Genomic DNA, 13,987 nt, shown 5'->3' on the forward strand with positions numbered 1-13,987 from the left:
TCTAATATAAAATTAAAAAGTTTTTAAAAAACAGGCTAAAATATGGGATGCTACTTCCTCTCAAATTTAACCGACAGTCAGTGCTATACAAGTAAATATTTCAAAGAGAAATAATTTCACAAAATTCACAATGCAGCTACAGAAACTATGAGACAAAAGTAGTTGATAAAATGTATTGTTGCTTTTCAGACTTACTGTCAATGATCCATATTTTTAATAGTAGACCAAAAAACAACCAATAGGTTTATTATAGGGAAACATTTCATAAGTAAGACAATAGTATTACAACAAATGGTAGCAGATGCACAATAGATTATTATTTAATTTGGGTAAAATTATAAAAATCATGTGAATGTGCATAAATATGATACAAATATATGTATATATATATATTAATGGCAAGCTAACTTAATAAGAAGATATACTTATTTTTATCACTTAAACTGAAGGTGTTTAACTTTATATTGAAATATAATGTAATGATCAATGTTAAAAAATATAATATACCTTTTCATTTACAGGTATCCCCCACATTTGAAAGTTTTCTTTAGACCACTTCATTTTTACAAAAGACCTATAGCAGTTAACTGTTTTCACTAACTGAAAGAAATCTACAGATGGATATTGCTTTAATGAAAAATGTGGAAATGGAAAACAATGTTCCCCATTCCTTCTGCAACCAGTCTTTGCAACACAGTGCACACCCAGAGCAGCAAGAGTAGCACCACGAAGCTCCTTCCTCAGGAATTACACTCAGCATCCCAGTATCAAGTCATCATAGCTTTGAACTATGTCATTGAGAATCTATGCTTTATCTCAGTTTATTTTGTGAATCTGTTATCCATATGCATCTTAAGGTAATTTTGGCCTTATGCCATTTGGGCTTATGAAAAGTCCTGAGAATGTTCTACTTTTGAATAATTGGTAAATCTGTATTTGTGTCTTCTGCATTTCTTTTATCAACATCTTATAGTTTTCAGGGTACAGACCTTTCAACTTTTCTTCTTGAATGATGCCATCCATCCTCCCCTATGTGACTGATGTCCCATGATTCCCATTGTTTTTAGAGAAAATGTAATTTCTTCTAGGTAGGGCTTTTCTAAAAACCTAACCTGAAGCTGCTTTCCTCTGATAGTCTCTCTCACAAAGGCACTGCTTTTAAGATTTTGGTCGGTTTCTGTCTGTTTTAAAACAATGCAATCTAAAATTATATGTTCAGTTGGGTGTTTATATGATTGAGGCTTGTTTCCCTCACTGGACTGAAAGCTCCACTAAGATGAGGGTCGTCTCTGTTTTGTTCAGCATGGTGAAAAGAATGCCTAACACAGTGTTTCAGATGTAAAAATTTGTGTCACATATTTGCTAAATACTCTGGAATGAAAGAATGAGTAATGATTGCCTGAAGTCCACTTAGTACTCTGAATGCCCCGGAATATCTGGACTAAACCATGCTTAAGGAGGCTAGCATTATATTGATTCCCCACCAAACTGTTAGCTGCTATTGAATGGAAAGTTAGGGTGTTCTAGTGAGGTCGCTAAGAGTCGGACATGATTGAACGACTTCACTTTCATTTTTCACTTTCATGCACTGGAGAAGGAAATGGCAACCCGCTCCAGTGTTCTTGCCTGGAGAATCCCAGGGATGGGGGAACCTGGTGGGCTGCCGTCTATGGGGGTCGCACAGAGTCGGACACAACTGAAGTAACTTAGCAGCAGCAGCAGCAGCAGTGCTCTATACTAGGATAATGGACTGAAGAATCCCATGAAGCTGTATATTATGTAAGAATGTGATTAATTATATTACTTGGTGCCTTTTTTCTAAGAAGTCTCTGAATATATCTCTTTCTGCTCTTCACTTCAGGAATAAGCAGTTTTATATCTCTGAACACCTGACTTTTTATAGGCACTGTGAATTATGCAACTAAATATTGCTTAACTAGAGCTGAATTCTTGAACCATGTGTAGTAAGAGAATGAGAACTCATAGCACATAGCATCTATATTAACTTTTTTTGTCTTATTTTTTAAAATCTTTATCTCTGCTTTTCCCTTTTGCCTCTACTTTATCTCCTACTTAAATTTCATAAAAATTTTTATTTCTGCAAATAATTTTGGAAACAACATACATGGCTAGGTCCCACAGTAAAATAATATATATTTAAATTTGAGCCTCTGAGTCCAAAGAATATATCGTTCATACTAAAATTTTATGTTGAGAATTACTGTAGAAATATAAATCTGGTGACCTGTGAGTGGAGGCATAACAGAGACAAGAAAGCAGAACAGTAGTAGAGAGACCATGCAGAACTCTGGTATTCCAGATAAAAACAGATGAGTGTTTGACCCTCTGTGGTAAGGAAAGGGATGCTTACTCTGGACTGGTAATCTGCAAATTGTTTAGAAAATAGGAGTAGACTTTAAGGTCAGATAGATATAGAAGAAAATCAGACATCAGCAACCTTAGGCACCCATCAAACACATAAATAGTTATTTCTTAAATGATTTAGTGACTAAATGACTCTCTATGAACAAGTCAGGCATACTGAATTTGAAGAGATAAAGATTAATATAAATTCAAAAAGAATAATATAAATAGATTTTTGACATGAGACTACATGTCTTTTGGGATACAAAAATGAAGAAGAGACTCAGTACTAACAGTGCTTCTAATTAGTCAAGTTTCAAGCCCACGTTTTAGTCTGTACATCTGTACATGCCTTTCTATCTTACTCACTGTGGAATTTAGCTTCCTCTGTATATTTCTTCTTAGAAGCCTTTACCTTCTCCATCTTGTTGGGCTTTCTCAATATTGAGTGAAAAATGAGCTTTGCATTTCATCATTGCCTTCTTCCTTCCTTTGTTCAAAATAAACATCTGCAATCTCAGTTTAATAATTCCATGATTATTTGTCATCTTTTCTTTTTAATTTATTTATTTTTAACTGAAGAATGATTACTTTACAATATTGTGTTGGTTTCTGCCATACATCAACATGAATTAGCCACAGGTTTGCATATGTCCCCTCCCTCTTGAACCTCCCTTGTCATTTTTTTCTTGATAAACATTGCTTATGTACTAAATACATGTCAGGACCTATACTTGATGCCATTCAGAAATGGATTGTAGTAGCCAAACTAAAAGTCTAGGACCTCACAGAGTCATTAAGGTAGAAATTTCTTGCCCTATTATGACATAGAAATTACCATGATGTACAAACCTGGAAAAATTTTCAGATTCCTTACAAACTTCTTTATAAAGAAAAAAAGATACTGATTATTTAAGTTATTTCATTTAAAGTTTTGTATCACATTAGAGCAATCAAAAGAAATTGCCACTTTCTAGTTTCCAGAAACAATATTTGATGTATACTATATATTATTTCTTAGACTAAAATTTTAATTTTTTGCAATTGAAATGGCTGGGAAGACATCTGTCAAAAATAATAAAGAAAACAAAACCACAGCCCCCTGCCTCCTAGACTTCAGGCATGTATCAATAGGACCTCATAGGAAAGAGCAGAAAAATGACTTTGTCTCGGATCTTCTTGGTCTTTACTCCATAGACAATAGGGTTGAGTGCAGGTGGGATGATAACATAGAGGTTGGCAAACACAATGTGAAAGGTCTGAGGGACATTATGTCCAAAGCGATGTGCAAGGATGGAGAAGAATGCTGGTATATAGAACATGAGGATGACACAGACATGGGAACCACAGGTGCCTAGGGCCTTCTGACGAGCATTCTGAGAAGGGAGGCGAAATACAGCACAGAGGATGAGGACGTAGGAAATAGCAATTAGAATCACATCTGAGATGATGGCCATGAGGGGAACACAAAACCCATACCAGATATTGATGGAGATGTTAGCACAGGCTAGTCGGGCAACACCTATGTGCTCACAGTATGTGTGAGGGATGTTATGTGTCCTGCAGAAGGGTAGACGATTTACAAGGAAAACACAAGGGAAAATAACACAGAAGCTTCTGAAGGAGATTCCCACAGCAATTTTGACAATGGTTCTGGGAGTCAGGATAGTGTTGTATCTCAAGGGCGAACAGATGGCCACGTAGCGGTCAAATGCCATGGCCATCAGTATTGATGAGTCTAAAACAAAGCTGAAGTGCAGAAAGAATAATTGTGTGAGACAGCCAGGAAAACTGATTCTCTGGGGACCAAACCAGAAGATGCTCAGAGCTTTTGGGACACAGGTGGTAGATAGTATGAGGTCAGTAATAACCAGCATAGAAAGAAAAAAGAACATGGGTGCATGAAGACTGTGCTCCATTGCCATGAGAAGGATACTATTCCCCACAATGGCCACTAAATAGATGAGGCAGAAGGGGACGCTGATCCAGACGTGGTACTGCTCAAGTCCAGGGATACCCAAAAGGGTGAAGGCACCTGTGTTGTAGCCAGTCAGATTGTACATGGTCATGGAGATCTGATGAATAGCTTCTGTGTCCTAAAACAAATTGTATATAATAACATTTTTAAAAAATTATATGGTAATTCTTCTTGCAGCATTTTCTTAGGGTCAGCTCTTCTCTTTCTTATGGCCAAGAAAGAACCTCCCTTTTCTATTAAGACAATGCTCATCTCCTCTAGAAAAATGCTAAAGAACCAGTATTCCTGGTTATCATCACCGAGGCTCTCCAAGATATTCTTCAAACTGCATAAAATGTTATTTCCATTTTAATGACTCAGTTTTCCATGGGTCAATGTAATGTGTTGCTAAATAGAGAAAAATGACCTAATCACACACATGCTGAGAGAGAGAAGGAAAATTAGAGAAGTAGGGGCATAATTGGGAAAATAAGACTTGTCCCATGGGCCAGACTCTTATAAAGTATCATTTCATTTAGAACAATCTTCTGAGAAATTTGTTTTTATCTTCCTCATTTTAAAAATAAAAACTAAAGCTCTGAGAGCTGTCTTACCAAAGATCTCATTTTTAGTAACTTGCAGAGCCAAGCACGTTAGATTCCACAGACAACAGTGTTTTTCTGCTGCTATTCCACTCCAGGTGACTTCCTCCATACCCTGTCAGACAAGAAGAATTGAGAGGAGGCAGGAGGTGTAGAGAAGTGTTTAAGGAAAGACAAACACTGGAGCTGTAGCTTGTCACACCAACCTTATTGTAGTTGCAATGATTTCCCTGACACAAGAAAGGCTTGGGATTTGCAGACCATAATGTTCTCTGAGGCTGTGTTGTTTGATGCCTCACCTTGGATTATAATGTAATAGAGGTTACAGCTCAACCTCCAGCCCACTCTTAGGACTTAGTGAAGTGAGTGAAAGTAGCTCAGTCATGTCCAACCCTTTGCAGCCCCATGGACTACACAGTCCATGGAATTCTCCAGGCCAGAATACTGGAGTGGGTAGCCTTCCCCTTCTCCAGGGGATCTTCCCAACTCAGGGATCAAACCCAGGTCTTCCGCATTGCAGTGGATTCTGTACCAGCTGAGCCACAAGGGAAGTCCAGGATTCCACAGTCCTAACCAGGCTATGGTTTTTCCTGTGGTCATGTATGGATATGAGGGTTGGACTGTGAAGAAGGCTGAGCACTGAAGAATTGATGCTTTTGAACTGTGGTGTTGGAGAAGACTCTTGAGAGTCCCTTGGACTGCAAGGAGATCCAACCAGTCCATTCTGAAGGAGATCAGCCCTGGGTGTTCTTTGGAAGGAATGATGCTAAAGCTGAAGCTCCAGTACTTTGGCCACCTCATGCAAAGAGTTGACTCATTGGAAAAGACTCTGATGCTGGGAGGAATTGGGGGCAGGAGGAGAAGGGGACAACAGAGGATGAGATGGCTGGATGGCATCACGGACTCGATGGACATGAGTCTGAGTGAACTCCGGGAGTTGGTGATGGATAGGGAGGCCTGGCGTGCTGCGATTCATGGGGTCGCAAAGAGTCGGAAATGAATGAGCAACTGAACTGAACACTGCTGGAATGAGTAGCCTATCCCTTCTCCAGAAGATCTTCCTGATCCAGGAATCAATCCGGGGTCTCCTGCATTGCAGGCGGGTTCTTTACCAACTGACCTACCAGGGAAGCTGAGGCAACTATTTCAAGTGTGCTTTTTGGTAAAGACAGAGATGACTTCTAGTGGAAGAAATACAGAATTTGTATATCATAAATTCTGAGTCAAGATAAAAGCAAATAAGCAATCTCCATAACAACAGTTAATGTTTTCCGAGAACATTCGGTGTACTTTGTCTAAAGCTCTGTACATGAAATCTCTTTTTTGATGCTCCTAACAACCCTACAATATAAGCTAAGAACATTACTCACAGTTTCAATATACAGAAACTGCGGCAGGGAGAAAGTAAGTAATTTGCCAAAGCCATGCAATGGAGGAAATCAGTATAGGTGTCTACACTACTTATCTCCAATCTACTCATCCTTAAACCCATGTGATTCTCATTTCTGTCCTCTCCTTTTCACTTCTGAAGCAGATTTCATGAAGGTCACCAATGATGTCTGCATCCACCTTATAGTCCTTGATCGATATCTCAGCAGCATTTGATACTACTGAGTATGTCTTCAATCTTTGAATCATTTTCTTAATGCTTTATCAACAGTTTTGGAGTTTTTCTTCAATCGAGTTGATATTTCAGCTCATCCTTTGATTATTCTTCTTTTTGGTGTCTCTTAAATCCTGACATTCCTCAAGTCCCTACCTGAAGCCCTTTTCTTTTCTATCCATACTTTCCCTGAATTATATCATCAACTTTATACTGTCACCTCCTAATGCTTTAGATCTCATTTAGATCTTTTAAGACACACATCTCCAACTGCACTCTGAATATCCTCTTTTGGATAGCTCATGGGAACCTCAAATTTAACTTTTTGAAAATTAAAATTAAAATCTATTATATTTCTTCAGAAATCTGATGCCCCCTACTTTTCTAATATATCAGAGAATATGAGTTTCATCCATTAAATGACCCAAAGCAGAAACTTGAGATTCATCATTTATACCTATACTGATCTAATTATTTTAAATCTACATCAAAAATCCTTAACATAACAACCAGAATCTCCACAATCTGGTCCCACAGCTTCTTCAGCTTTCATGTTACAGCTCAAGAATGCTTGCCAAAAACCATATGAAAGATGGTGAATTACTGTACTGCTTAATTTCCAAGGTTCCAGCTACAGTATTTAACTATTTGCTTATAAATTTTAACCTGCATATTCACTGAAACTTCTATCTTTTCTCTGAAGACAATCAGGAATCGAGCCAGAGATAAACCATGTGGTGAAGGAGAATGAGACCGCTGCCGCCCTCTAAGGTTGGGCAATCACACAGCAAGGCGTTCAAAGCTATACCTATGCACTGATTTGTCATTCATTGATACTGCACCTCTCTGAACAATGGTCATTGTGGAAAAATAAAAGTCTAGACCTGTAGTGCCCACTCTTCTAAAAAAAAGGAAACAGAACTTGTATTCTTCAGTGCTAAAGTCCCCTGACTATGAGAATTCCCCTTGACCGAGAATAAGTATTTTCATCCCTATTCTTATCTCCAAACAAGCCTAGGCTGTGCTGTTGCTCAGTTCTATTTATCATTCAAGTTTTTCTTTTTTTTACCTTTTTTATTTTATACTGGGGTATAGCCGATTAACAATGTTGTGATAGTTTCAGGTAAACAGCGAAGAGACTTAGCCATACACGTTAGCCATACACATATATGTAACCATTCTCCCCTAAACACCACCCCAATCCAGATGTCATTCAAGTCTTAATTAAAGCCCATGTACTTATGACTTATAAAAGCACTTATCAAAATTTATTGCATTTATTTGCCTACTATCTATCTTTCTTGAGAGTAAGACATTTTCATATTCATAGTTTTATCTGCTTATTCTAGTTGAATTTCTATAAAACACTTAATTTTTACTGAGTAAATGAGCAATGTGTAAATCACTTACACATACAAGCTCCTTGCTACATTTAGAGCCACATCCCTTCTCATCCCACCTCTATTCTTCCTTCTATTTACTCTGTTTATTTAATGTGAATGTTGAAGTGTAGTTTAATGAATAAACAGCTAAAATAAATATGAAGTGAAGTGAAGTGAAGTTGCTCAGTCGTGTCCGACTCTTTGCGACCCCAGGGACTGTAGCCCACCAGGCTCTTCTGTCCATGGGATTCTCCAGGCAAGAATACTGGAGTGGGGTTGCCATTAACAAGCACAGATATTTACACATATACCCAGAAGCACATGAAATCATAGGCAAAGTCTAAAAAAATCAAAATGCATCCAATGCTTTAGAATCCTCAGTTTTTAGAGTCAAATGTCTTGAATTTTCACTTAATCTGTGCCTTTTTTTCATTACTCAACAAATAATTTGATTTCTCTAAAATTCCTGTTTCCTCATAGAGGAAGATTTTTCTACTGGAGAGAAGTCCTCCTCAGCTCAATGACTGGAAAACATTAAATTCTCAATAAATAGTGACTAGAATATAATACTATTATGATGGCAAACAAGGGCATATATATGAATGGATGGTATGTGTGCATGCTCAGTTACTAAGTCTAGTTCAACTCTTTGCGACTCCATGAACTGTAACCCACCAGGCTCCTCTGTCCATGTGATTCTCCAGGCAAGAATACTGGAGCGGGTGGCCATTTCCTAATCCAGGGGATTTTAACAACCCAGAGATCGAACCGACATCTCCTTATTGGCAGGCAGATTCTTTACCCCTGAACCATCAGGGAAGCTGACATGGAGGACAGAAAGTGTCAAATCACACAAAAACCACAAAATCTGAGTTCACTTTTCTAGATCCAAGCTCTCAGACCATTGGTTTTGGCTGCTGAATTGTGTCTGCCTGACACCCCAATCTTGCTTGTTTTCTTTGTTTTGTTATCCATTCTCATTTCAACCCTTAGACTTTAAAATCTGGCTCCCAGGCCTGTGGACTATCTCATGGGGAAAGCTGGCCTGAGCCTACCTTGTCTTTTCTTGTTCCTCCTCTGAGGTCCTCTGTGTGTCTTTCGGTCTGCCCCAGGATCTGGCCTGAGCTGTGCCTGCGGCTTTCCAATCATATCTGTCCTGCCCACAAAACAGCACTCACGAATCCCCAGCTCCTTCATGAGAATGGACAGAAATGACACTCTCATGGGGCCAATCTTCTTCTTTCTTTCCTGGGCCTTCAGAGGGGGCACTCAGGCTGTGGACAGCTGAGAGACAGCAGATGCTAATCCAATTATCAACTTATGGGAGGCCCCATGAGACTCTTCCCAGGGGGTCTAGCTCATAAGGTTCTGAGGTCCCAAAGGCTGGGGTGGACTGAGTCCCTGCAGGCTCAGGTCTTCTAGAAGAATCAGTGTCTCAAGGAGTCGAATCTCCTGGAACTTTCAAAATAGCCATGAAAAACATCTACAGTGATATTCTCCATATTTCTTTTGTAAGTGTGTTTATGTATATGTGTGTACATGCACACACACACACACACACACACACACAGACTACTTTTTGATCCATTCTTCTAGAAAAGGAAATCTAGGTTTCTCCCATATCTTGGCTATTGCAAATAATGCTATAATAAATATTGGCTGCAGATATCACTTCAAGATACTGATTTTATACCCTCGATATTATTGCTTTTGTATATATACTTAGAGGCTTCCCAGGTGGTTCAAGTGGTAAAGAATTCTTCTGCCAGTGCAGGATCCACAGGAGACATGGTTTCAATTCCTGGATCTGAAAGATCCCCTGGAGGAGGAAATGGCAACCCACCCCAGTATTCTTGCCAGGATAATCCTATGGACAGAAGAGCTTTGCAGGCTATAGTCATTGGGGTTGCAAAGAGTCAGGCACAACTGAAGTGACTGAGCATGCATACATATATACCTACAAGCGGAATTGCTGGGCCATATGATGGTTCTATTTTTATTTTTTTGAGAAGCCATCATGCTTTTTCCATAATGGTTGTAATAATTTACATTCTTACCAACAATGTACAAGGATTGCCTTTTCTGCACATCCTCACCAACATTTGTCATCTTTAGTCTTTTGGGTAATATCTACCCTAAGAGGTATGAAGTTAAATCTTACTGTGGTTTTGATTTGCACTTCCGTGATGACTAGAGATGTTGAGTACCTTTTCATGTGACTGTTGATCATTTGTTTTCTTCTTTGGAATAAAATGTCTTCTCAAGTCTTTAGCCCATTTTTAATCAGATTAAGTTTAGTCAGTTCATTATTATTATAATCATTTTTAAATTTTATGTTTCCATCTATATTTTGGATAACAACCCCTTTTCAGATCTATGGCTTACAAATATTTTTCTCCCATTCCATATATTATCTTTTCATTTATATGATTTTTTTTTTATTTTTTTTTTTTGCTGTACAGAAGCTTTCTAATTTTATGTAGTCTCACTAGTTTATTTTTGCTTATTTTACCTGTGGGTTTTTTTTTGTGTCATTTAAAAAATTACTGTCAAGCCCAAAGTAAAAGCTTTTACCTTAAGTTTTCTATTAAGAGTTTTATAAATTCAGGTCATATATTTAAACAATTAATCCATTTTGAGGGATTTTCCTGATGATCCAGTGGTTAAGACTCTGCTCTTCCACTGCAAGAGGTGCAGGTTAGATCCTAGTCATGGATCAAAGATCCTGCATACCATATGGCACAGCAAAAAAAAAAAAAAAAAAAAAACTTAAGTCATTAATCCATTTGACTTAAGTTTTGTGAGTGACATAACATCAGGATCCAGTTATACGATTTGCCTGTCAGTATCGCTTTCCCAATACCATTTATTAAATAGACTATCGTTTCCCTATTGGTGCCCTTGTGGACCATATATGTGAGTTTTCATTTCTTGGTTTTCTAATCTGTTTCACTGATCCATAATCACCATAATGTTTTTATTACTATTGATTTATAATATAATTTTAAATCAGGTAATACGATGGCTCCAGCTCTGAACTTTTATTGTGAGATTGTTTTCACTCCTTAGTCTTTTGTGGTTCCTTGAGAATTTAATATTACTTTTTCTATGCCTGTGAAAAATGCCATTGGAATTTTGACAGGAATGGCAATGAGTCTGCAGATGGCTTTAGGTTGTATGAACATTTTAACATCAGCTCTCCCAATTCAAGAACATTAAACACCTTTCCATTTACAGATAACCCCACTTTTCAAAAGTTTGCTTTACACCACTTAACTTTTAAGAAACACTTATATTAATAACTTTTCACAAACTGAAAAAAATTGGAAGAGGATTATTGCTTTTATCAATAAAATGAAATGGGAAAGCAATGTTCAGCATTAGTTTTGCAACTAACTAACAGTCATAGAGAAGTGCACACCAAGAGCAGCAAGACTGATACTGCATGGAACCTTCTCTGGGAACTATTCTCAGCATCTCAGTATCAAGACTTCAGAGCTTTCTACTATGTCAGTGAGCATTTATGCTTTATCTCAATTATTTTTTGCATCCATTAGCAAGATGTGTCTTAAGGCTAATTTTGCTTTACTCTATTTTGACTTACCAAAGGTTTCATAAGAATGATCTAATTTGGAAAATAATTGTAAACAGAGCAATGAACAAAAGATAAATCTCTAGAATATATAAGCATCTCATACAGCTCAATATCAGAAAAACAAACAGCCCAATTAAAAAATGAGCAGAAGACTTAAATAGACATTTCTCCAAAGAAGACATACAGATGGTCAATAAATACATGAAAAAATGTCCAACATCACTCACTATTAGAGAAATGTAATCAAAAGTACAACAAGGTATCACTTCAGAGCAATCAGCATGGCCATCATCAAAAAACACTACACATGATAAATGCTGGAGAGGAAGTGGAGAAAAGGGAACACTACTGCACTGTTGGTAGGGATGTAAATTGGTACGGCCAATATGGAGAGCAGTATGGAAATTCCTTAATAAACTAGGAATAAAACTACCATATGACCCAGCAATCCCACTACTGGGTGTATATCCTGAGAAAACCACAACTCAAAAGGATCTGTGTACCCCAATACTCATTGCAGCACTATTTACAATAGCCAGGGCATGGAAGTCACCTAGATGTCCATCAACAGATAAATTGATAAAGAAGCTATGGTACATATATACAATGAAATATTACTCAGCTACAAAAAGGGAGGAAGTTGAGTCAGTTATTGTGAGGTGAATTAACCTAGAGCCTGTTATCAGAGTGAAACAAGTCAGAAAGAGAAAAAACAAACATTATATACTAGTGCATATATATGGAATCTAAAAAAAAATGTACTGATGAACATATTAACAGAGAAGAAATGGAGACACAGAGGTAGAGAATGGAATGCTGGACACAGTGGGAGAAAGAAAGGGTAGGACAAGTTGAGAAAGCAGCATTGATAAATATACACTATCATGCAAAAATACACAACTAGTGGGAAGCTGCTATATAACACGAGGATCCCAGCTTGGTGCTCTGTGATGACCTAGAGGGGTGAGATGGGGTGGGGGAGGGAGACTGAAGACAGAAGAAATATATATAATTATAACTGATCCTTGTTGATGTATGGCAAAGACTACCACAGCATTGTAAAGAAATTTTCCTCCAATTAAAAAAAAAGAATATTCTACTTTTGGATAATAGAAAAACCTATATTTGTGTCTTTTTCATTTCTGTTATCAATGTCTTAAAGTTTTTAGTGTATGGGTCTTTCACCTCCTCTGCCTGATTTATGCCATCCTTCATCCTGACTTGACTGACATCTCATGATTTTCATTTTTCTTAGGGAATATGCAATTTTGTTCAAGGAGGGCTTTCCTAAAAACCTTTTTTGAATATACTTTCCTCTAACAGTCTCTCTTCAAAGGCAATGCATTTAACATTTTCATCAATAAATACAGAAGCATCTCTTTCCTATAGATCATGCCATTTCCCTAATATGCAAAATCACTTATAGACTATTCTTGCTTTAAATAGCATTTGCTTTTTTAAAATTCTGGCTATATTAATACATGCTGTAAACTTATCCTAGCTTTTCCATGGTTCATTGGAACATTATTAGGTCCTCTTGGTACAAAATAAAATGGTGACCTTCTCTCTGATCTGCTTGGTCTTCACTCCATAAACAATGGGATTGAGTGCAGGTGGGATAACAATGTAGAGGTTGGCAAACATGATGTGGAAAGCGTGGGAGACATTGTGTCCAAAGCGGTGGGCAAGGATGGAGAAAAAGGCAGGTGTATAAAACATGAGGATGACACAGACATGGGAACCACAGGTGCCCAGGGCCTTCTGGCGGGCTTCTTGGGAGGGGAGGCGGAAGACAGCACAGAGGATGAGTGTGTAAGAAACAGCAATGAGGATCACATCTGAGATGACTGTCATGATGGGAACGCAAAAGCCATACCAGATGTTGATGGAGATGTCTGCACAGGCGAGCCGGGCAACACCTATGTGCTCACAGTATGTGTGCGGTATGATGCGTGTCCTACAGAAAGGCAGTCGTGTGAGCAGGAATACAACTGGCAGGATGATGCAGAAACTACGAAAGGAGATTCCCACCACAATCTTGATGATGGTCTTGGGGGTCAAGATAGTGTTGTATCTCAAGGGAGAACAGATGGCCACATAGCGGTCAAATGCCATGGCCATCAGGATGGCTGAATCCAGGACAAAGCTGTAGTGGAGGAAGAACACTTGTGCGAGGCACCCTGGGAATGTGATCTCTCGAGCCCCAAGCCAAAAGATACTGAGTGTTTTAGGAACACCAACTGTGGACAAGGTGAGGTCAGTTATGGCCAGCATGGAGAGAAAGAAGAACATGGGTTCGTGAAGGCTACGCTCCACTAAGATTAGGTAGAGAAGGATGCAGTTTCCCACAATGGCTACAATATAGATGACACAGAAGGGAATTCCAATCCACACATGGGCTTGCTCCAGGCCTGGGATCCCCACCAGAATGAAGGGTCCTGCGTTGTCACTGCTCAGGTTCAAAAGGACCATGGCAGACCAGGA

The 13,987-nt window shown here is 38.3% G+C and overlaps 2 protein-coding genes across 2 annotated transcripts; both read right to left on the minus strand.

The window, feature by feature from the left end:
• On the minus strand, positions 3,492-4,610 carry LOC102178190 (olfactory receptor 52H1-like). The gene has a single exon (XM_005689897.2). The coding sequence runs from the start codon at positions 4,431-4,433 to the stop codon at positions 3,492-3,494; it is 942 nt and encodes a 313-aa protein (XP_005689954.1). The 5' UTR covers positions 4,434-4,610.
• On the minus strand, positions 13,031-13,987 carry LOC102177907 (olfactory receptor 52H1-like). Its single transcript, XM_013969662.2, has one exon. It carries the CDS (start codon positions 13,973-13,975, stop codon positions 13,031-13,033), a length of 945 nt encoding a protein of 314 aa, XP_013825116.2. The 5' UTR covers positions 13,976-13,987.

Source organism: Capra hircus, chromosome 15, assembly GCF_001704415.2.
Source record: "Capra hircus breed San Clemente chromosome 15, ASM170441v1, whole genome shotgun sequence".
NCBI classification, from domain to species: domain Eukaryota; kingdom Metazoa; phylum Chordata; class Mammalia; order Artiodactyla; family Bovidae; genus Capra; species Capra hircus.